The sequence below is a fragment of the Sceloporus occidentalis genome, unplaced genomic scaffold (genome assembly GCF_023333645.1).
Source record: "Sceloporus occidentalis isolate IW3139 unplaced genomic scaffold, rSceOcc1.0.p SCAF_8, whole genome shotgun sequence".
NCBI classification, from domain to species: Eukaryota; Metazoa; Chordata; class Lepidosauria; order Squamata; family Phrynosomatidae; genus Sceloporus; species Sceloporus occidentalis.
The window spans coordinates 28313493-28335227 of NW_028316988.1; the positions used below are offsets into that span (position 1 = coordinate 28313493).

Consider the following 21735-nt stretch of genomic DNA (forward strand, 5'->3'; position numbering starts at 1 on the left):
ACACTTTCTCTGTCTCACATACACACACAATACACACACTTTCTCTTTCGCACACACACACTTTCTCTGTCTCTCACACACACACGTAATACACACACTTTTCCTTTTGCATACACATACATGGTTACTCTCACAGACACAATACGCACACTTTTACACACACTCTTGCACACACACACACTTTCTCTTACACACATGCTTTCACACACATACACACACACACACACAACATACACACACTTTCTCACACACACACTCATGCTTTCTCTCTCTCAGACACACACCAGACACTCTTCTTCTTCTTCTCCCCTGTTAGCCTCCCTGCAGTTTCGTTCCTGGCCAGGCGGCGTCGCTGCCGAGCAGCCTCCCTTTGTGGTCCTCCTGCTGCTGCTGCTGCTGCCGCCGCCGTTGCTGCTCCGCCTGCCAATCACGGGCTGTTCGCCTGCATCCTCAGCATCCTCAGCATCCCTCCTCGGCCTGAGCCTCCTCCTCTGGCTGGCTCCTTCCTGCGCGGGGGCCCCGGGGCATGGCCAAACTGCCGGCCAGCGCGCCCAGGCGCCCAGCCCAGCCCCAACCGCCCCCCCAGCCGCCCCCCCGCGCCTCCCCTATGAGCAACGGAGGAGGAGGAGGAGGCGGAGGAGGAGGCGGAGGAGGGGAACAGCCCGAGGGGGGCATGAAGGATCTCGACGCCATCAAGCTCTTCGTGGGCCAGATCCCCCGCAACCTCGAGGAGAAGGACCTCAAGCCCCTCTTCGAGCAGTTCGGGCAGATCTACGAGCTCACCGTCCTCAAGGACCGCTACACCGGCATGCACAAAGGTCAGCCCCCCCCAGGCTCTCCTCCTCCCCCCCAAGTCCAAGACACCCCCCTTGAACACCCCCTCCCCAGCCTCACCCCCGCCTCCCTTTCCCTTTCCAACGCCTCTTTTCATCCCCAGATGCTCCCCTTTTCTCTCTCCTCCCCCCCAAATATCTCAGCTGCCTTTTAAAAAAGAAAGACCCCTCCCTCCTCAGGCTCCCCCTCCCCCTCTTCGTCTTCACTCTCTCAACCCTCTTCACGACAACAACAATCATCAGGAGAAGGATGATGATGATGATGATGATGATACAGATACACCATTTGCTCGCCTCCCTTCCTTTGGACTCCAAGACTAAATCGTTTTCCCCCACCCTCCCACCTATATTTTCCCACAAGCCATGTGTGTGTGTGTGTGTGTGTGTGTGTGTGTTCACCTTTTTTCATTACATTTTCCCCTCCCTCTCCCCATCTAGTCCTCCCTCCCCTCCCTTCCTTTCTTTCCTACTTCCTCCCTCTCTCTTCCCTTTCTTCCTCCCTTTGGTCCCTCCCTTACCTTTCCTCTTCCTCCCCCCTGGCTCCCTCCCACCTTTCCTTCTCTCCTTTTCTCTTTTCCCCTCCTCCCTCCCTCCCTCCCTCCCTCCCTCCCTCCCTCTCTCTCTTTCTTTCTTTCTCCCTCCCTCCCTCTTCCCTTCCCCCTCCCTCTTTTCCTTCCTTCCTTCCTTCCCTCCCTCCTTCCTCCCTCCCTTTCTTCCATTCCTACTTCCTCCCTCTCTCTTCCCTTTCTTCCTACCCTCCCTCCCTTCTCCCTCCCTCTTTCTCTCCCTCCTCCCCCTTCCTTCCTTCCTTCCTTCCTTCTTTCCTTCCCTCCTCCTCTTCTCCCTCCCTCCCTCCTCTTCTTCCTCCCTCCTTCCCTTTCTTCCCTTCCTACTTCCTCCCTCTCTCTTCCCTTTCTTTCTCCCCTCTCTCCCTCCCTCCCTTCTTTCTCTCCCTCCTCCCTCTTTCCTCCCTTCCTCCTCTTCTCCCTCCCTCCCTCTCTTCCCTTCCTACTTCCTTTCTCTTCCTTTAATTCCTCCCTTCTTCTCTCCCTCTCTCTCTTTCTTCCCACCCAAACTTTGAACCCTGCACCCCTTTCATCCTTACAACCGCCCCCCCCCCACACACACACATACATTGCCTACACACAACAAAGAGTTGTGTTGGGATTCCCCCTCCAATCCCCACCCCAACTTTTACTGCAGTTCCCATGTGCCACAACAACACCCCCCCCCCAAGGCTTCCCTTTCTGTTCCCCTTCCCTTTCCCCATCAATGGCAAATGAAGGGGTGGATCAAGGATTGGGGGGGGGGGTTCTTTCTTTGTTGCAAATACAGCCCATTCTTCCTTCCCTCTCTCTTCCTGGTCCTTTCTTTCCCCATTGGCCTCTCCTCCTTTTGATTTCTATTTCCTCCATCCTTCCTCTCCTTTCATTGCTGTAATTTCTTTCTCTGGCCTACAGGCAATCTCTTTTCTTTCTTTCTTTCTTTCTTTCTTTCTTTCTTTCTTTCTTTTGCCACCCCCATTTTGTGTGTTTGTGTGTTTTTAAGGCTTTTGACAGCAACAGCTGGGCAAGATTCAACCCCCTGGGAAACAATTGCCATGTCTTTCTAGCTATAGATGCATGCGTGTGTGTGTGTGTGTGTGTGTGTGTGTGTGTATACATACATGTATATGTGTGTGTGTTTGCAACTATGTTCTGTTTTGGTGCCTGTCTGTATATAAACTAACCCTTTTTCCTTGAGCCCAATGCAATCTAGACTTAACGTGTGTGTGTGTGTGTGTGTGTGTGTATGTGTGTGTATGTGTATATATATATATATATATATATATATGCAGTTGTGTTATGTCTTGATTTCTCTCTGTATATTCTTTGAGGCCAGTGCAATTTAGACCCATATATGCAAATGCAGTTTGCAATATATATATGTGTATGTGTGTTTGCAATTGTGTTGTGTCTTGATGCCTATCTGTATATAAAAGAATCCCTCTTCCTTGCAATCCAGACCCAGCATATATATAAATAATGTGTGTGTGTGTGTATTGCCATTATCTTATATCTTGATGCCTGTCTAAACTAATCCCTCTTCTTTGAGGCCAATGCAATTTAGACCCTATACATATATATAGATATAGATATAGATATATGCAATTCCAATTCCAATTTGCAATATATGTGTGTGCGCGCATATATTTGCAATTGCATTATGTCTTGATGTCTGGTCTCTCCATATATGAATCCCTCTTTCTTAAGGCCAATGCAATTTAGACCCTATATACAGTATATATTTGCAAGTGCAATTTGCAGTGTATATGTGTGTGTGCATGTATTTGCAGTTGCATTGTGTCTTGATGTCTGGTCTGTATATAATCTAATCCCTCTTTCTTGAGACCAATGCAATCTGGACCCAACAGGGTTCAAAGGCGATTGCTTTAGCCATGGCCAGGAGGGGGTTAATTGATCCTGGATTGGAGATCAGTTTGTCATGGAGAGTTGCTGCCCCCTGGCAAGCTTGGCTCTTGCATTACACTGAAGCCTGGCATAATGGCATTTCTCTCTGCTTCATTTTCTCTCTGTCTTTGCTACTCTGCTGAAGGGGTGTTGCATATGTGTGTATGTGTGTATGTGTGTGTATATGGACATGGCATGTGATCAGGACATGCGCAGGGACAGATTTCCAGAGATCCAGGGCCAGGTATGTGGGGGTCACTGTGCGTTTTGCGTTGCATTTTAAAACATTAAAAATAACATTGCAGCAGCACTTCTTCCGTAAGGGAGGCGCATACGCAGGTGCTTCATTCGCTTTGTGCATTTAGAGAAACGGTATGTGATCTCAAGTAATATAATATAGAACGAATAGAACAACAACAACGTTCATTTATAACGTCCTTTCCACCAAAGGATTCATAAACGAGATAATAAATAAGTGAACAGAGATAGTACAATTTTAATTGTACAAGTTTAATTGTCATGGTTTATATACGTTGTTAGCTGCCTTGGGTCCCACTTTGGGAGAAAGACGGGATAAAAATAAATGAATAAATAATATATAATATATAATAATAATATTATCAATAAATCGATAGAGTTAATTAAAGCAGAATGGGTAACAGCCTTAATAAAATAAGAGAATTAATATAATAATAGGGTTAGTAATAACATCAATACATTAATAGAGTCTTTATTAGTTTATTTACACCTTTCTCACAGAATGAGATGCTTGTAACATCACTGATAAATCATAATAATATGATTTAATCAATCGATTTATAGCCTTAATACTACGATTAATAAGTTAATAGAAATAATTAATATCTATAATATCATTAATATTCTATAATAGCATTCTATAATATCTTGCATGGCAGGAGGTTGGATTGAATGGCCCTTGCGGTCTCTTCCAGCTCTATGATTCTATGACTATTCTATGACTATTCAGAATGGTTATGGGATAATTATATAATATCATTAATAAAAGAACAGAATTAATAACATCATCAATAAATTCACCTCCCAGCCCTTTCCAATTTGTCGGTTCCCCTTAATTGTGACTCCTGGGGTCACATAGACTGCCAAAAGCAGTGTCGCATTTTATATTAAACATGGGGCAGGGGTTTAGACCATCTTTTAAAAGGGGATTGTTGGTCACAGAAGCCAGAAACCTTTGTTGCATAGAGCTGGGCTTTGCTTTGCAAGCCTGGAAAGCTGATGTGTGGAGCTGAGCTGTGCTTTGTAGGCCAGGAAGCTGTTCCATTGAACTGAAGCGTGTGTTTTAAGTTGAGAAAGTTGCAGCATGGAAGTGCTGGTGCAATGTTATTCTTGCAAACAAACTTGTAGAATGTGGGCTAGACAAGGCAACTGTTGCATGGATTTGTAATTGGTTGACTGGCCGAACCCAAAGGATGCTCAGCAATGGCTCCTTTTCATCCTGGAGAGAAGTGACCAGTGGGGTCCCACAGGGCTCTGTCCTGGGGCCAGTGCTATTCAACATCTTTATCAATGACTTGGATGAAAGAATTTGGGGCATACTTAGCAAATTTGCAGATGACACCAAATTAGGAGGAGTAGCTAATACTCCAGAGGACAGGATCAAAATTCAAAATGACCTGAATAGACTAGAAAGCTGGGCCAAAGCTAACAAAATGAACTTCAACACGGAGAAATGTAAGGTACTGCACTTAGGGCAGAAAAATGAAATGCACAGATATAGGATGGGTGACACCTGGCTGAATGAAACTACGTGTGAAAGGGATCTGGGAGTCCAGGTAGACCACAAGTTGAACATGAGTCAACAGTGCGACACAGCAGCTAAAAAGGCCAATGCGATTTTAGGCTGCATCAATAGAAGTATAGTGTCTAGATCAAGGGAAGTAATAGTGCCACTCTATTCTGCTTTGGTCAGGATCCACCTGGAATTTTGCGTCCAGTTCTGGGCGCCACAATTCAGAAAGGACATTGAGAAACTGGAGCCATGTGTCCAAAGGAGGGCGACTAAAATGGTGAAGGGTCTGGAAACCATGCCCTATGAGGAAGGACTTAGGGAGCTGGGGATGTTTAGCCTGGAGAAGAGAAGGCTAAGAGGTGATATGATAGCCCTGTTTAAATATTTGAAGGGATGTCATATTGAGGAGGGAGCAAGCTTGTTTTCTGCTGCTCCAGAGAACAGGACCCGGAACAATGGATGCAAGCTGCAGGAAAAGAGATTCCACCTCAACATTAGGAGGACCTTCCTGAGAGTAAGGGCTGTTCGACAGTGGAACAAACTCCTTCCTCGGAGATTATGGTGGTCTCCTTCCTTGGAGGTCTTTAAGCAGAGGCTGGATGGCCATCTGTCAATGGGGATGCTTTGATTGAGAGTTCCTGCATGGCAGAATGGGGTTGGACTGGATGGCCCTTGCTGTCTCTTCGAACTCTATGATTCTACGATTCTATACGCTATGCTTTGCGGACCGGGGAAGCTACTGGGTGAAAGAGAGCTATGTTTTGTAGGAGGGGAAATTGCCATATGAAACTGATCTATGCTTTGCAGGCCAGGAAGCTGTTCCATTGAACCAAGCTGGGATTTTGTGGGGCGGAAAAGCTACCGAGTAGAACTGAACTGTTCTTTGCAGGGTTATGTAGAACTGATCCATGCTTTGCAGGCCCAGAAAACTGCTGTGTGGGACTGAGCTGTGCTTTGCAAGCCAAGAAGCTGTTTCGTAGAACTGAGCTATGTGTTGTCAGATAGAAAAGTTGTTGAATGAAAGTGAGCTATGTCTTGCAACGGGGAAAGGTGTCACATGAAGCTGATTCATGCTTTTCAGGCCAGGAAAGCTACAATGTGGAATTAGGCTGTGCTTTGCAAGCCAGAAAGTTGTTCCGTGGAACTGAGCTGTGTTTTGCAGGGCAGGCAAGCTTCAGGGTGGAACTGAGCTGTGCTTTGCAAGGGAGAAGCTGCAGAGAATAACTGATCCATGCTATGCAGGGCAGGAGAGCTGCTGCATGGAACTGAGCTGTGCTTTGCAAGCCAAGAAGCTCTTTCATAGAACTGAACTGTGTACTGCAGAACAGAACAAAAACCGAACTATGCTTCACAGGAGGGAAAGTTGTTGCATTAAACTGATCCATGCTATGTGGAACGGAGCTGTGCTTTGCAAGCCAGAAAGCAGTGCCATGGAACCGAGTTGTGCTTTACAGGAGTGTTGTGTTGACTTGAGCTAAGCTTTGCAGGCCAGGAGGGTTGCTGCATACCTGTGTTTTGCAGGCCAGGAAACTGAGCTATGCTTTGCAAGCCAAGTAGCTGTTCCATGGAATTGCACTATGTGTTGCATTGGGATTTACTCCTCAGCAGACGCATGTAGTATTAAACTCTGGTTTGCAGACCTGGTAGGAACAGTTACTACCTTTTTTATCCTTGGCTGTATCCTTATTTCTATCAGCCGCTGGAATGCAGCCTCCAATATTCTTCCCAATTTAGAATTTGAACCCTGGACACAAAAGGATTCGACAGCTTGAGTATATAGGCAAATGTTATAAAAAGAGAAGTCTTCAGTTTCCTTCTTTTGGGGAAAGATGCATTCCTATTATTTGATAGTCAACCAAAATTAACCCTTTTGTAACATAAACCCATTTGATGGAGCTGTTTGGAGTGATGAAGCACGTCCACACTGCAGGGACAATGCAGTTTGACACCATTTTAAGTGCTATGGGACTTGTAGTTTCACAAGGCCTTCAGCCTGCTCTGCCAAAGAGCGCTGGCACTTCACATAACTACAAATCCCAGGACTCTGTTGGATGGAGCCACAGCGGTTAAAGCGGCGTCAAACTGCGTTATTTCGAGAGTGTAGATGCATCCACAGGGATCAAGCCCCGCTCCTTTGCTGGCAGAGAGAGGGAAACTTTGGTCCTCAGAGGTTTGGGACTACAAATCCCATCAGCCCCAGGGAGAAAATGTACAGACAACCAAAGATTCTTCATCTCTGTTTGGAAAAACAAAATTCTGTACCTCTCTCTCATTCAAAATTTCCAAAGATCATTTTACGGTCGCTCGTAATTAAATCTTTCTACCTGCCTGGATGGAGTCGCCGTTTGGGCGATAAATAACCATAAAACCTCCCCAGACAGCCAAGGAAATTGCAAGCGAAACCATAAGACTGTCAGTTTCAATATCGGAATGGTTGTTTTTTTTTAAACTGAGATATTTAAGAGGCAGCAATCAAACTTGATAAAGGAGCCAGGGCTAATAAAACACCGTCAAAACAGCAAGGAATCAATAAAGCAGTTTGCAACCGTAAGCGACGGCGGTTAAAAGCAACCGCAGCCAAAATATCGATTTTATTTATTTATTTATTTGTTAAAAAGCAAATGAAAAGCCAAGCAAAACACGCTCCGCTTGGGACCGAAAAAGAAGTTAAATAAATAGTATAGACGGAGAGCTGGTATATAGGCTTGGAGTTTCTTAAAACTGTACCCACAAGCTTTGCATTTCTGTTGCGATTGACACACACAACCATAGAGCCTCCATGCATCCGGTGAACACAACCCAATTGGGGTGCACTTACACTAGAAATAATGCAGTTCAAGTGTTGTAGCTCCATCCTGTGGAATCCTGGGATTTGGAGTTTTACAAGGTCTTTGACCTTCTCTGCCAAAGAGTACAGGTGCATGGAGACTCTAACCACTAGGCGACACTGACACATGGTTACAGAGACACTTTAGGGTAGAGGGTCCTTACAGCTTCATGGTTTGTGGACCAGATTAAGAGCAGCTCTACACCAGGCAGGATACTCTGGACAGCTCCCAGAGTACTGGGCCCCCCAAATTCTCCCCATTACCTTCTCACTCTGCCTCCCGAATTTTCGTTACCTCTGAACTCTGCTACTCGAATTCTCCCTGTTACCTCTGCACTCTGCCCCCCAAATTCTCCCTGTTAGCTCTGTACCCTGTCCCCCCAATTCTCCCTATTACCTCCGCACTCTGCTCCCTGAATTCTCCCTGTTACCTTTGCATTCTGGCCCCCTAATTGTCCCCATTGCCTTTGCACTCCAGCCCCCGGATTCTCCCTGCTGCCTCCTCACTCCAGCACCAAATTCACCCAGAAACTATGCTGGGTGGCTGTCTATACATGCATCCCCTGTGTTCCAGGCACTGACACTAGTGCAAGTTGCTCCCTCTGAGGTCAAAAATGAAGCACCCATTTTCAATCACATGACTGTCACATATCTTTTTAATCTAGTTTCAGGGAGGGATGGACTGGATTTGGTTCAGTTCTGGCCTGATGTCATGAAGATAGTCCTCACTTGTATTGGCGCTTTGGCTTTGTGTCATGTGGACCGGGGTTGTGGGGAAACCAGTTTATTTAGTCTGGGCAGACATGTTCTAAGACCTGAAAATGCTGGGGTCTTACAACTATCCGTGCTGCCCTCTTCTTGGTTCCCAAACTATCCATCCTCTCCCCCCCGAAGTTGTCTCTCTGCATTGCTGTTCCAGCTGGTGTGTGGGTTGTACACACCACAGATGGAGCTGAATGCATGGAAATGGAGGGGTGGGGGGAAAGGTTCAATCTCTCATGTCCACAAGCCGTCTCCTGTTCAGGAAATGGGGAGGAAATCACAGGAGGAGGCAACAAAGAGAATGAAAAGAAGAGGAGAGAAGCTTGGGAAAAATGCATGGAGCTATTCTCTTCCCCCGTGGAAAGCCTCTGGAGTGATCTTGGGTGAGTCACAGACTCTCAGCTGCAGAAAACCCGATGATGGTCACTGTAAGTTGGAAACAACTTAAAGACACACAACAATTCTCCTTATGCCACCCATTTTGAGCTTTCTAAGGTCTTTGTTGTTATGTTGTGTTCCTTCCAGTAGTCTCCAGCTCAAGGCAACCGTAAAGCAAACCTATCACAGGGTTTCCTGGGCACAATTTTTTTCAGAGGGGTTAACCCTGGTTTCCCTCTGAGGCTGAGAGAGTGTGACTCACAAAGGTCACCCCGTGGGTTTCCGTGTCTAAGCGGGTATTCGAACTTTGGTCTCAAGAGGCGGCATAGTCCAACCCTAAGGTCACACAAAGACAACAGTAACTAAGTCCACCCTATTTGCAGTTAACTTTTTTCTCCATTGATAGAAACAGAGGGAGTCCTTTGAGATCTAGCCTTTATCTGTCTTATGTAAGGCTAAAAGCCCCTCCAATCAATCAATCAATCAATCAATCAATCAATCTTACCTGTCTATCTATTTTGTTGTTGTTTTTGTGTGCCTTCAAGTTGTTTCCAACTTATGGCGACCCTAAGCCATCACTTTTCTTAGCAAGCTTCTTTAAATTCAGAGATGAAGCGACTAGATTTTGTGCTTATTTAGAAATAAGTTGCACTGCATGCATGGTTTAAAAAGGGTTAAGAAATAAACCTGGGAGTGAGGTCACAAATGGCAACCCTGATGATGTGGTTGCAAAGCCAAAGGAACGCAGGTTCAAAACCATCCGCAGGGCTGTTGGATGAGTTTATTATCTGGAGGCCTTTTAATTAGAATTAAAAATTTAAAGCCACCATGCCACAAGGAAGCTCTGCAGTGCAAAGGTTAAGTGGCTGGCAGCGTGCAAAGAGTGAGGCGCAAACTCCAGGATGAATTGTAGAACGACTGTGCCGGAAGGGATCCTGGAGGTCATCTAGACTAGTGGTCCCCAAACGTTTTGGGCTACCGGCCTCTTTCCTCTTTGGTGACAACCCTAGTGCCCCCCTCATCTCTGGATATTAGGTCTACCGTTCTACTGCAAATTCAAAACAGCCAGTCTTGGTCACTGCTCTCTTTGCCACCCAGTCACTCTGGGAGCAGCAATCAAACAACTAACTGTGTCCATGTTGGCACTGTGGGCAAGGCCAGGGTTGGCAGCAGGCTTCTCAATCGCTGCTCCCAAGGGTTCCAGGTGCAAAGGGAAAAGCTTCTCCCTGTGGAGGAAGGACTCTCAATTCTTTGTCTTTTTGGGAGGGGTGAAGCCAGTGCATATGGAGGAGTTTTGCAGAGGCCACAGGCTCTGACTGGAGACTGGCATGGATGGGAAAGGGAGAGATTTTAACTATAGGAGCCACTCCAAGGCAAAGGACTCTTTCCAAGAATTGACCCCAGATGCTTCTCCTGCTCCTTCCCCAGAGCCATGCCTTCCCCCCCACATCTTCGAGCATTGGCAACCCCACCAGCATAGTTTCTTCTGCTGCCTCTTTTCTCGGTCTGTCTGAGGAAAGAAAGCAGCAGCAGCAGTGGTGTCACAAGAGGGTGCGATGGTGCGGACAGCAGTGGCTGATATCTCAGAAGAGGGGTGACACCCAGTTGGGCCCTCTCCAAGTTGCGGGGTGAGGACTGCTACAGCGAGTGCTTCATCCACACCACTCTGGACCTTGCTGCCATGGCACCGCTTTTCTCCTGAGGGGAATGGTGCCACAGCAGTGAAGGACCAGGCATGGCCCTCTGACCCTTGCTGTCAGTCTGTCCCACCAGACCTTGGTGTTGCAGTGCTGCAGCAGTGTGGACCTCTGGATCTTGCTGTCAGTTAGTCTGTCCCTCTGGCTCTCTCTATTGTGGCGCTGTGGCAGCGCGATCCTCTGGATCTTGTTGTGCTGCCACAGTGTCATTTTCCTCCTGAGGAGAATGGCACCATGGCAGCAAAGAAAAAGGCTGGGCACGGCCCTCCGGACCTTTCTGTTGCAGTGTTGTGGCAGTCCAGACCTCTGGACCTCGCTGCCATGGTGCTGTTGACGGTGAGGACCAGCAGTGGAGGAGAAGGGGTAAAGGCACAGGTGCCCCCAGAAAACCCTGCCCCTCTTCAGTGGGTGACATGGGTGGCAGCAGCCCAGCTCCGGTGTGCTAGCCAAATCCAGGCAAACCTAACAAACTTAAGCAGGGTGCCAAATTGGGAACCCACTCCTTTTTGCCACTCCTTCTCCCTCACCACAATGTGCTCTAACTCCTCACTCCAGTCAGTCAGTCTGTTCCAAAATAGTTCTGCTTGTTCCTCCAGGTGTTTGAGACTTCATCTCCTAGGTGAAATCTCTTTATTTTGGAATTCACAGTTTGTGTTCCAGCTTCTGGAGCAGCCAGAAACCAGCTGGCTCCGTCTTCTCCCTTCACTTCAGATATTTAAAGACAGCTATCATGACTCCTCTTTTTCTCCTTTTTTTCCCAGGCTAAACATATGCCACTCCCTATATCATTCCTCATAAGGTGGCGACCAAGGATGATACAAAGGGGGTTGCATCCTTGGCGAATATGTGATTGGGGTGAGGTGGGCAAATTTGGAATGGCGACAAGGAAATAGCTTAATTAATGCCCTGGCAGAAGTTGGCAATGCATTCCACACATACCTTCCACACATGCGTTCCAACCATGCATCCCACATAAGTATCCCACAACACATTCCATACATGCATTCCATAAATGCATTCTGTACATGCATTACCACAGTGATTCCCATTCATACATTCCATACATGAATTCCACATGCGCATTCCACAACGCATTCTGCACTTGCATTCCACATGCATTTCACATATACATTTCGCACTTGCATTCTTCACATGTGTTCCACCCGTGACATGTTGCCTTCTGTCTCCCTTTCAGGCTGTGCTTTCCTGACTTACTGTGCCCGCGATTCCGCCATCAAAGCCCAGACGGCACTGCATGAGCAGAAGACACTTCCAGGGGTGAGTCTCAACTGTGTTGATTTGGATCCAGAAGGGACCTTGTAGAAATCGTCTTCCATTCGTAGGACATCTTCCACTCATGGAAGTACTATTCCTGTATCTCAAACTGGGGTGAAACTCCCTCCTTGGGCAGCCTTCTCCACCTGATTGTAGGGGTTGTCTTAGATTGCAGTTCCGATGTGTTAGATTGCAATTCCCCTCATCCCTGGCCACCAAGTTGCAGAAGGCATTTTTCTTTTCAATTGAGCACAATGTCTCCTGCAGTTAGAAGCATGAGAAGGACTACAGAACTGCAAACTGGAGATGCACATTTGCAATCTGTGCTATATCTCTCTTTTCTCCCTCTCCCTTCTCCTTCTCCATTGATGCAATTTCACATGTCTTCCGTCACCCCAGGGAAGAAGAGGTGCACCCTCCATCACTCTGAAATAGTGACATGTAACACACACACACACTACAATAGACTCACGACTGTCGTCCAATTTCATTTAGCACCAGATCTTAACTTTGGCCAGTGTGTGATCTTCGCTGTTAATAATCCCCTTCAAAAATGGCTTATCACCCAAGACAGAGCTGTTGCGAGATCTTGCTTTCTCCCATTCACCACAGATAAGTGCTGCAGGAAAAGAGATGTGATGGCAAATTGCAGGGCAAGGAGACAGGAGGTGGGAGCGAGCTGAGATGTCCGTTGTTAATTTTGATTTCCTACTTGCTTGCTCCCTGGTTATATATCACTCAGGGCTTGGAAAAACTGCTGCTTAGGGGGATTCTGGGAGATGCAGTTTGGAAAAAGTGACTGTTCCAAGGTCTGAAAGCATTCCTAGGTTACCTTTGAGTGCTGCGCATGGCACGATGGCACACAATTGTCATCGTTGGGTGCCCTTTCACTTTCATTGCAGAGGTTGGGCTGTTGGTTAACACCCCATGGCTGCTTTCTCCTCAGTGCAGCCCAGGCAATGAGAAAGGTTTTAAACCATGCATTTCTGGGGTTGAGTTTGCATTGGTAGTGGAGAGGTTTATTGTTGTTGTGTGCCTTCAAGTCATTCCAAACTTATGGTAACCCTAAGGGTTTTCTTGGCAAGATTTGTTCAGAACAGCTTGCTGTTGCCTTTCCCTGAGGCTGAGAGAGTGTGGCTTGTGCAAGAAAGAAGTATTTTTTCCTTACTTGTGTCTTGGAAGGTCATGTGCAAGAGCGCTGAGGCTGCCTGGGCATATGAGACTTGGGGGAACAAGTGGCTGATTTCTTCCTTTCATTCATGGATGTGGAACCTTAAGTATAGGATTCGAATCTGGCATACCCTCCTTCTTGCCACTTCACTCATCTGCCCCCCGGCCAACTGCCTGTTGGCCGACCATATAGGGAACGATGCCCTGACCTCTGGATGGCTCATTTGCGGTCTGGTATGTCTGCTGGGCGATCAAGAAAGGGAAATAACGCCCCTTTTTGCTTGTCCAACAGCTGTGCCAGTCCCACCAAATTTAAACCCCTCTCTGGGGTGTCACCCACTGCAGTCCGCACTCCCTGCACCCTCCTGGTGATGCCTCTGATCCGACTGAAGTAAAGAAAATTTAACTGTACCTTTGTTTTGGAGAGCCAATGTGGTATCGTGGTGTTCGCATTGGACTAGGATTCTGGAGATCTGGGTTCGGATCCTGGCTGGGTGACCTTGGGCACACACTCAGCCTCCAAGGAAGGCGAAAGCAATCCCCTTCTGAACTGATCTTGCCAAGAAAACTCTGTGGTAGGTTTGCTTGAGAGCTAGTGTGGTGCAGTGGTTTAAGTGTTGGACTAAGACTATATAGTCACCCCTCTGTTTTCACGGACTTGAGATCTGCGGTTTTGATTATTCATGGAGGGACAACCTCCATTGAAGTTGATGGTGCATGCACCCGTGACACGTGCACATGGCCTCACACAGGAGCACACAGCCATTCAAAGCCATGGGGCTTGAATATATGTGAATTTCCAAGTTCATGGGGGGTCTGGAACGAATTTGGAGACCAGAATTTGAATCCTGGGTTGGCCATGGAAACCCACTGGGTGCCATTGGGCAAGTCTCAGCCTCAGAGGCATGCAGTGGCAAAGGCAAACTCCCTCTGAAGGAATTTGCAGAGCAAACCCCATGACAGGGTTGCGCCTTAGGGTTGCCATAAGACGAAAGTGGCTTGGAGGCAGCCAATAACAACACTACGTTTCTTAAGCTTTGGTTCTCTAGACCTTTGCAGCTTCAACTACCAGTATTCTTGAACGTTGGCCATACATCCCCAACTCTGGGAAAATACATGCTCTGTGTGTCTGTGTACTTGAATGACAAGCAACTGGGGTTGGTATGACTTGATGCACAAGGCTTTGGGGCATCACTCGGTCTCTGGGAATGGCCTAGAAACCTAGTCGCCTGGGGTGCTCCTGAATGGGCAGTCCTACTGGGATGTACCACAGGAACCTGTACAGTGGGAAATGAGGATCGGTGCTCCTTCCAACATGCTTTTTGCAAATGTGCATGCATGTGTGTGTGTGGTCATGCATGCATATGTGTACGCAAGACCCATCCTTGGCGTAATTACAGTCATTTGGTGACGAAATGGATCCCTGCTAATTGAATGTTCCTTTGTTGGCAAGGAATTGGGAGGCGAGGCTGAACCAGGCTGTAACGAAGGGCTTGTAACGAGCCTGGAGCGGTAGGCCTTAATTAACTCTGCGGTTCCCATGGCAACGCCTCTCTGGGCTCGCTCTCTTTTTGCTGTCAAGCCGAAGCTGCTATCCAGTGTTGTCTATGTGTGTGCGCCTGTCTCTTTACTGAATAACATCATCGCGCATGTTTGCAACTGGGGTTGCCAAATCTCCAGTCCTGGCCCGGAGTCTCCAGTTTTGGGGGCTCCTCTCCAAAAAAAATAAGGAGGCATGAGTGTAAGTTCTCCCATTTTGGGAACTCCAGGCAAGAGGAAAGGGCTGGTTGCCAATCTCCGGCACAGCTATTATTGCTACAAATTGCAGTTTGCAACGATTGTCAAGATCTCAAGAGGGTCCGTGTATTGACTTAGGTAGATTTCTTTTTCCCCATCCCAGTTGTTGTTATGGCGCCAGGGCTCACCCTCCGCTCTGCTCTGCATCCACTTTCTGGCTAGAAACAAAGGGGCCAGGTTAAACATTCCTTATCCCATTGCTCTCGGTCAGCGAGAAGGAATGATGCCCTTTCATTTGACCCTTGTCTGGGACATGGACCCCAGGAGCTAAGAGTTCAGTTTTAATTTCCAAACAGGAAAATGTGTTATTTCGGAATGTGTGCTTAAACGACAAGCTGGGAATCACTCTGGTTGGTACTGAATGCATAAGGCTTAATGGCATCACAGGGTGTGCACTGAGGTTTTAGGGTTTGGCCTCGACACATGAGGGCCTGGGGCAATCCTGAACTGGCAATCCTATGTATCATAGAATTTCTGGATCACAGCAGTGGCACATGGGATAGTCCTTCCTGGCGTGTGACGGCCATTAGGGTTCTATCTATCTGTTGTTGTTGTTGTGTGCCTTCAAGCCGTTTCTCACTTAAGGCAACCTGAAGGTGATCCTATCACAGGGTTTTCTTAGCAAGATTTGTTCAGAGGAGGTTTGCCATTGCCTTCCCCTGAGGCTGAGAGAGTGTGACTTGCCCAGTGGGTTTTATAGCTGAGCTGGGAATTGAACCCTTCTCTCTCTCTCTCTCTTCATCCTCTATCTCTGTATCCACCCGTCTATCTATCCACTTGTCCATCCATCCATCCCTTATCCCTCCCTCCCTCCATTGCTCTATCCATCCATCCTTTCATTCCTCTATCCATCCCTCTATCCATCCATATGTCTGTCAATCAATCAATCAATCAATCAATCAATCAATCATAGCTTTGGCTGGTGACTGATATACTGCAAGATATGGTGGCTGCAGACTGTAATAGCATATTGTATCGTGCAGTCAATGCAGAAACTGCTGAACTGAATTATATTAACAAATTCCAGTCCATTAGCAGAAGTAGGAACATAGACGGTGGCTTCGTTGGCACATATATTCATACAGAAGTCCTCACTGTTGCACAAATAGATTGGGTCTCCCTTATTCCCAAATCCCAAATATTCCAAAATTGTGACCCCTTTGCTTTCTCCTGGTTCGGTGTCCACAAGCTTTGCTCCATGCACAACGTGATTAACAATATTGTGCATAAAAATTACTTTCAGGGGGTGTGGTTAAGGTTGACATGTGTATATATGCCTTCAAGTCACATGTCGACTTAAGGCAAGCCATGAATTTCGGCTGGTTTTCTTAGGCATATACTCAGAGGTAATTCTGCAATTTCCTTCCTCTGAAATAGCCAGCAGCACCGGGCATTTAGTGGTGGTCTCCCATCCAAGTACTAACCAGGGATGACCTTACTTAGTTTCCAAAGTCAGACAGAATCTGGTGCCTTTAGGGCATCCTAAGTAAAATGTATACAAAACACAAATGAATGTCATGTTCAGACTTGGATCCCATCTCCAAGATATTGCATTATGTAGGTGCAAATATCCCCACAATCCCCCCCCCCCAAAAAAAAAAAACCCTCTGAGATCGAAAACATTTCTGGTCCCAGGCCTTTTGGAGAAGGGAAACTCAATCTGTATAACAAAAAAGGAATCTTCTGAGAGAGTTTTGATCCCAGGGAAACTGACTTTGGCTAAGCAGATTTATTACTTTCACACCTCAATGCTAACTGACTGCTCCAAAGATCTGAAAGACCCGCATCATCTCTTGCAGCCCTTTGAAAATTTACATCAAGGGCCATGATTTTCACCTTTGTGGATCCTGTTACATTCCCACAACTGTGTAAATATACTTTATTCATATATTTTGTTCCTCTGTTATCATAGCTGATGTATCACGTGATGTATTGGCTGCAAGTAGGAATGTACTGTGTGTTGTTTGTGTGTGTTATTGTAGCCTTGGCTGGTGCCTGATGTGGCTGCGTTGTGTAACAAAGTATAGCATCTTGTTGGCATTTTACACACACATACATCCCCACAGGCCTGCGGTTGTACATTTTTGACCATGGCATAATGTCCGTGTTTGGTTTACAGTTGCGTACGCAGTGTTCCTCTTTTGCACATCAGGTTGTACCTTCTTCACCTTGTGCAGAACTCCTGCAAAGAAACACTTGGTTGAGGCGGATTGTGGGATAAGCAAGCCCATTCCCAGACACATTTCCGGTTGCAGGTGGAGCATGCAAGGAAAGAGGATCTCGACTACAGTGTATGTTGTGTAGTGTGGTGTCATAGCATTGGCTCATGCCTGACAGTAGCCCATGATATCAGAGAACACTTGTGTACAATGTGTGTTATCAGTACACTGGTTCATGCTTGACAATGTGCCACGATGTTGACAACACAGTATGCGTTGTTTGTGTGCTGTCAGAGCAACGATTCATGGCTGACAATACGCCGCAATGTTAGAGAACTTCACATGCATTCCTCATGTGTGCTGAATTGGCTCATGCCTAACAGCAGTCCACGACGGTGTGGCTGCATTAGATAACAGGTATGCATTGCTCATGTGTTGCCAAAGCATTTTTGCACAACATGACGATGGTGTGACTGCATTAGATGATACATATGCAGTGCTCATGCATTGCCAGAGAATTTGTGCATGCCTGATAGTAGTCAGCGGTGTTGTAGCTGCATTAGATTACATGTATGCATTGCTCATGCATTGTCAGTGCACTTTTGCATGCTTGATAGTAGTCCACAATGTGGTGGCTGCATTGGATAACACGCATGCATTGCTCATGTGTTGCATGAGCTTTTTTGCATGCCTGGTGGTTGTCCATGATGTGGTGGCTGCATTAGATGATACATATGCATTTCTCACGACTTGTCAGTGCATTTTTGCATGCGTGACAGGAGTCCACAATGTGGTGGCTGCATCAGATAATATATATGCATTGCTTATGTGTTGCCAGAGTATTTTTGCATGAATGAGGTAGCCAGGGATGTGGTGGCTGCATCAGATAACATGTAGCATTGCACATGTGTTGCCAGAGCATTTTGGCATGTCTTATGGGAATCCACAATGTGGTGGCTACATTAGATAACATGTAGCATTGCTCATGTATTGCCAGAGTATTTTATCTATGCCTGAAGGGAGTCCACAATGTGGTGGTTGCATTAGATAACACATATGCATTACTCATGCATTGCCAGAGCATTTTATGCATGCCTGACGGTAGCCCATGATGTGGTGGCTGCATTAGATAACACGTATACATTGCTCATGCGTTTGGCTGACTGAAGCCCATGATGTGGTGGCTGCATGAAATAAGATAAGATGCCTTGTACTGTATGTGTGTTACCAGAACATCGTCTCCTTCCTTCATAATATTAGAGAAGATCGCATGGGTTGTACGTTTGTGTTCCACAGCGTTGTCTCCTGCCTGACTGTTCCCAGTGATGTGGCAGCTGCATTAGATAACATAGTATGCATGGCTCATGCCTTGGCTCATGCCTGCTGGCAAGAACACGAGGGGCGGGTTACGTTAGGTAACATCATGTGTGCCGACGTGCTGTCATACGCTAACACATTCCCCTTGGGGAGACGCAGTTTGGGCAAAAAGGAAGCAAGCCCTGTGCGAGTGCGCCGTACCAAGCCCCCATGAGTCCCCTCCTATTCCAGATTGTCACTTGGCACACGCCTCGAAAAATGAATGAATTGATCGATTGATTTTTCTCGGTCATGCTCCCCACGGCAGCTCATTTTAGAACTGCCAGCTCTTTGGCATGGAACCATTTATGTTCCTTGGTGATCGCCAAGATGGGCCACAGGTAGGAGGTCATCAGACTAAGGAAGAAGGACGTCTTGAAGGCAATGCGTCGGCCTGGTCACTTATCCTTCATGATGTGTGGCCACCAAAGAGTCCTCTTTGTCCAAAGATCCCATAATTGTTCAGATGGGATGAGACTATCCTCTCCATCTCTGCTGTCTTCTCTTCTCAACGTGGATGACATTAATGTCTTGTAATGGGCCCCTGTCATCGTTGACCGAATGTTTTCAAAATGCCAACAGCAATGAGACAGTCTCTCTGGCAGTCCAGTGGTCAGAAAGAGGACATCTCTCTGGTCATGGACGGTGAAGGAAGCACCGTGGTGGATCTGTGACATGGCTTGGCTTGAGACTGTCACCGTCCCAAAGAGGACTTCTCAAGCAATGTTGATGTTGCTTTTGACACTCATCTCCTGCCAAATGGGATGTGGCATCCTCTATGACTGTGATCCCCAAACTTTGGGTCTTCCAGGTTTTGTGTACTTCAACTCCCAGAATCCCCACTCGACTGTCAGGACGCCTGGGACCTTAAGTCCAAAGCACCTGAAAGACCAAAGTTTGGGAACCGCCGCTCTACGGGGATGGAAGCAGGCTCCCTCTGTTTGACTGACTTTGCAAGGCTGTTGTGCAAAGAATAAAATAGGGAGGGAAGAGAGCCTTGTGTGCCCCATGGGATTGTGGAAAGAAAAGCAGGAACCATGCTGAGCGGAGATTTGAACCCGGGACACAGAGATGCCAAAGCAATCATTTGCGCATCATTATAAATGGCCTCCCAGTGCGCATTTCTCTCCACGGCGTCAAGATGAAATTTCACTTTTTCTCACCCATCCCTCCACCAACCCCCCTTTTTTTCCAAAGCGGAGGGGGTGAAGCCCCATCCCAGGAAGAGCCGGTTGCCATGGCGACTACAAAATATCAGGCTCCATGCGGCGCATGGCCGTCGCCATGGTGACGGCTCATTATTTTATATTATTTTATTTTATTCCATTTTTGGGAGGAGAGTGACAGGCCTTGTGGGGACAAGGGGGACGGACAAAGGTGGAGCATCTGCCAAAATTGAGATTTGAAGAATTAATCAAAATGGTTCAATGGAGGTGTATTTCTGCAAAAAATTGTGTGTGTGTGTGTGTGTGTGTGTCTATATATATATATATATATGAGAAAGAGTTCAACCTTTACTTTAATAGCTGAGGTGGAGATAGGCACCCAGCCCTTCTTTTCACCTGGAGCTGTGCTCCCTCAAAACTGCAGAATTCAACTCATCCAAAAACTGCAGAATTCGCACCCTTGTCTCCCACCTAAAACTGAGCCCTGAAAACTGGACATTCAGGGCGAGGACCTGAGATCTGGCAACCTTAGACTAAAGTGAAAATAGAGTAGGCCTATTGAAAATAGATGGAAATCTTACAGAAATCATTGGGGTGGTTGATCGATTGATTGACTATTCCCTAAGATGGAAGTCTTATGGAAATCACTGGGTTGGTGGATGGATCTATTGACTATTCCCTAAGATGGAAATCTTACAGAAATCACTGAGATGATAGATTAATTGATTGATTGATTGAATGACTATTCCTTAAGATGGAAATCTTACAGAAATCATTGGGTTGGTTGATCGATTATCGATTGACTATCCCATCTTTCTCCTGGCGTGGGATTTGAGGAGGCTTACAAAAAGCTAAAAACGTGATTTTAAAAAATAGCAATGTTAATGGGGCTGCATCCACACAGCAGAAATAATCCAGTTCGGCACCGCTTTCACTGCCATGGCTCCATGCTATGGAATCCTGGGATTTGTAGCATGGAGCCTTCTCCATCAGTGAGCTCTGGTGCCACAACCATGTACAACTCCCAGAATCCCATAGCATTGCGCCACAACAGTTAAGGTGGTGCCAAACTGGATTAGTTCTGCAGTGTGGATGCTGTCTAGGTGGCTATAATTCTGTCTCTGCATTTCTAAACTTCTCTGGGTTGTTATTCCCAGTTTGGCTAATATTTCTCCTTCTTTCTCTCCTCTTTCTCCAGATGGCACGGCCGATCCAGGTGAAGCCAGCGGACAGCGAAAGCCGTGGAGGTAGTTGTCATCTCTCCCTGTTTAGATTCTCGGCCAGGGTTGTGTATTGTCTTGCTCTGCCTAGAGTTGGAAGAGACCCCCAGGAGCCATCCGTTTCCCCTTCTTCCATGCAGGAATACACAGAATCCTAGTGTCGGAAGTCTCTGGAGCTCCATCCAGAATATGACATCCCCTCCAATGTTTAAACATGGCTATCACCTTAACTTCTTTTCTCCAAGCTAAGCATCCCCAGCTCTCAAAACGGCTCCGTGGAGGGCTTGGTGGTCTCCAGACCTTCCACCATTTTGGTCGCCCTCCTTTGGTGACGCTCCAGCTTGTCTTAAGACACCAGAATCCACTAACAGGATTCCAGTCCATGTTTGAGCTTGAGACCCAAAAGACAAGGTTGCCTTCCAATGTACCTCCAAAGGGAGGACTTTTTACGATTGGGTTGCCACCACCAAGAAGTCCATGCGCCTGTGTCCTCCCAGATCATCGTTTCTCCATCGGTGGGTTACAGAGAAGGACCTTTCTTAAAGATCTCGCTACTTTGGCAGGTCTGTCGTTCTCTGCTGGGAGATTCTGCCCATTCCCTCCTTCCTCTGTTTTTCAGCAGTGATGAAATCACCTCTTTTTCCCCCTCTTTTTTTGGTGTTTTTCCCCTCTCTGCGATTGTTGGAGTAGGGTTTCTATGGAAACTCATCCGATCCCAAGGGGGTCGGATAACTGATGGCCAGATGGGCAGGTTGGATGTTGCAGGGAAGGGAGGGAAAGCCGCGAAGGATAAGAAGGCAATGAGAATAGTGTGTTGCTTTTTTTTAAAGAGAAAAAAAAATACATTAAAAATAAAGAAACGGCAGCATTTGCG

The 21735-nt window shown here is 46.8% G+C and overlaps 1 protein-coding gene across 3 annotated transcripts in view; it reads left to right on the forward strand.

The window, feature by feature from the left end:
* Positions 1-442: 442 nt before the first annotated feature.
* Positions 443-21735, forward strand: part of LOC149308439 (CUGBP Elav-like family member 5) — a 45158-nt gene continuing 23865 nt past the window's right edge. For 2 of the 3 annotated variants that reach the window (XM_089535799.1, XM_089535800.1), the window contains exons 1-3: positions 443-818; positions 11914-11996; positions 20840-20891. In XM_089535799.1, coding sequence (XP_089391925.1) covers positions 527-818; positions 11914-11996; positions 20840-20891 — 427 coding nt within the window. In that variant the 5' untranslated portion in view covers positions 443-526. The remainder of the gene's footprint in view (positions 819-11913; positions 11997-20839; positions 20892-21735) is intronic. The other variant, XM_089535801.1, reaches the window with a different exon arrangement.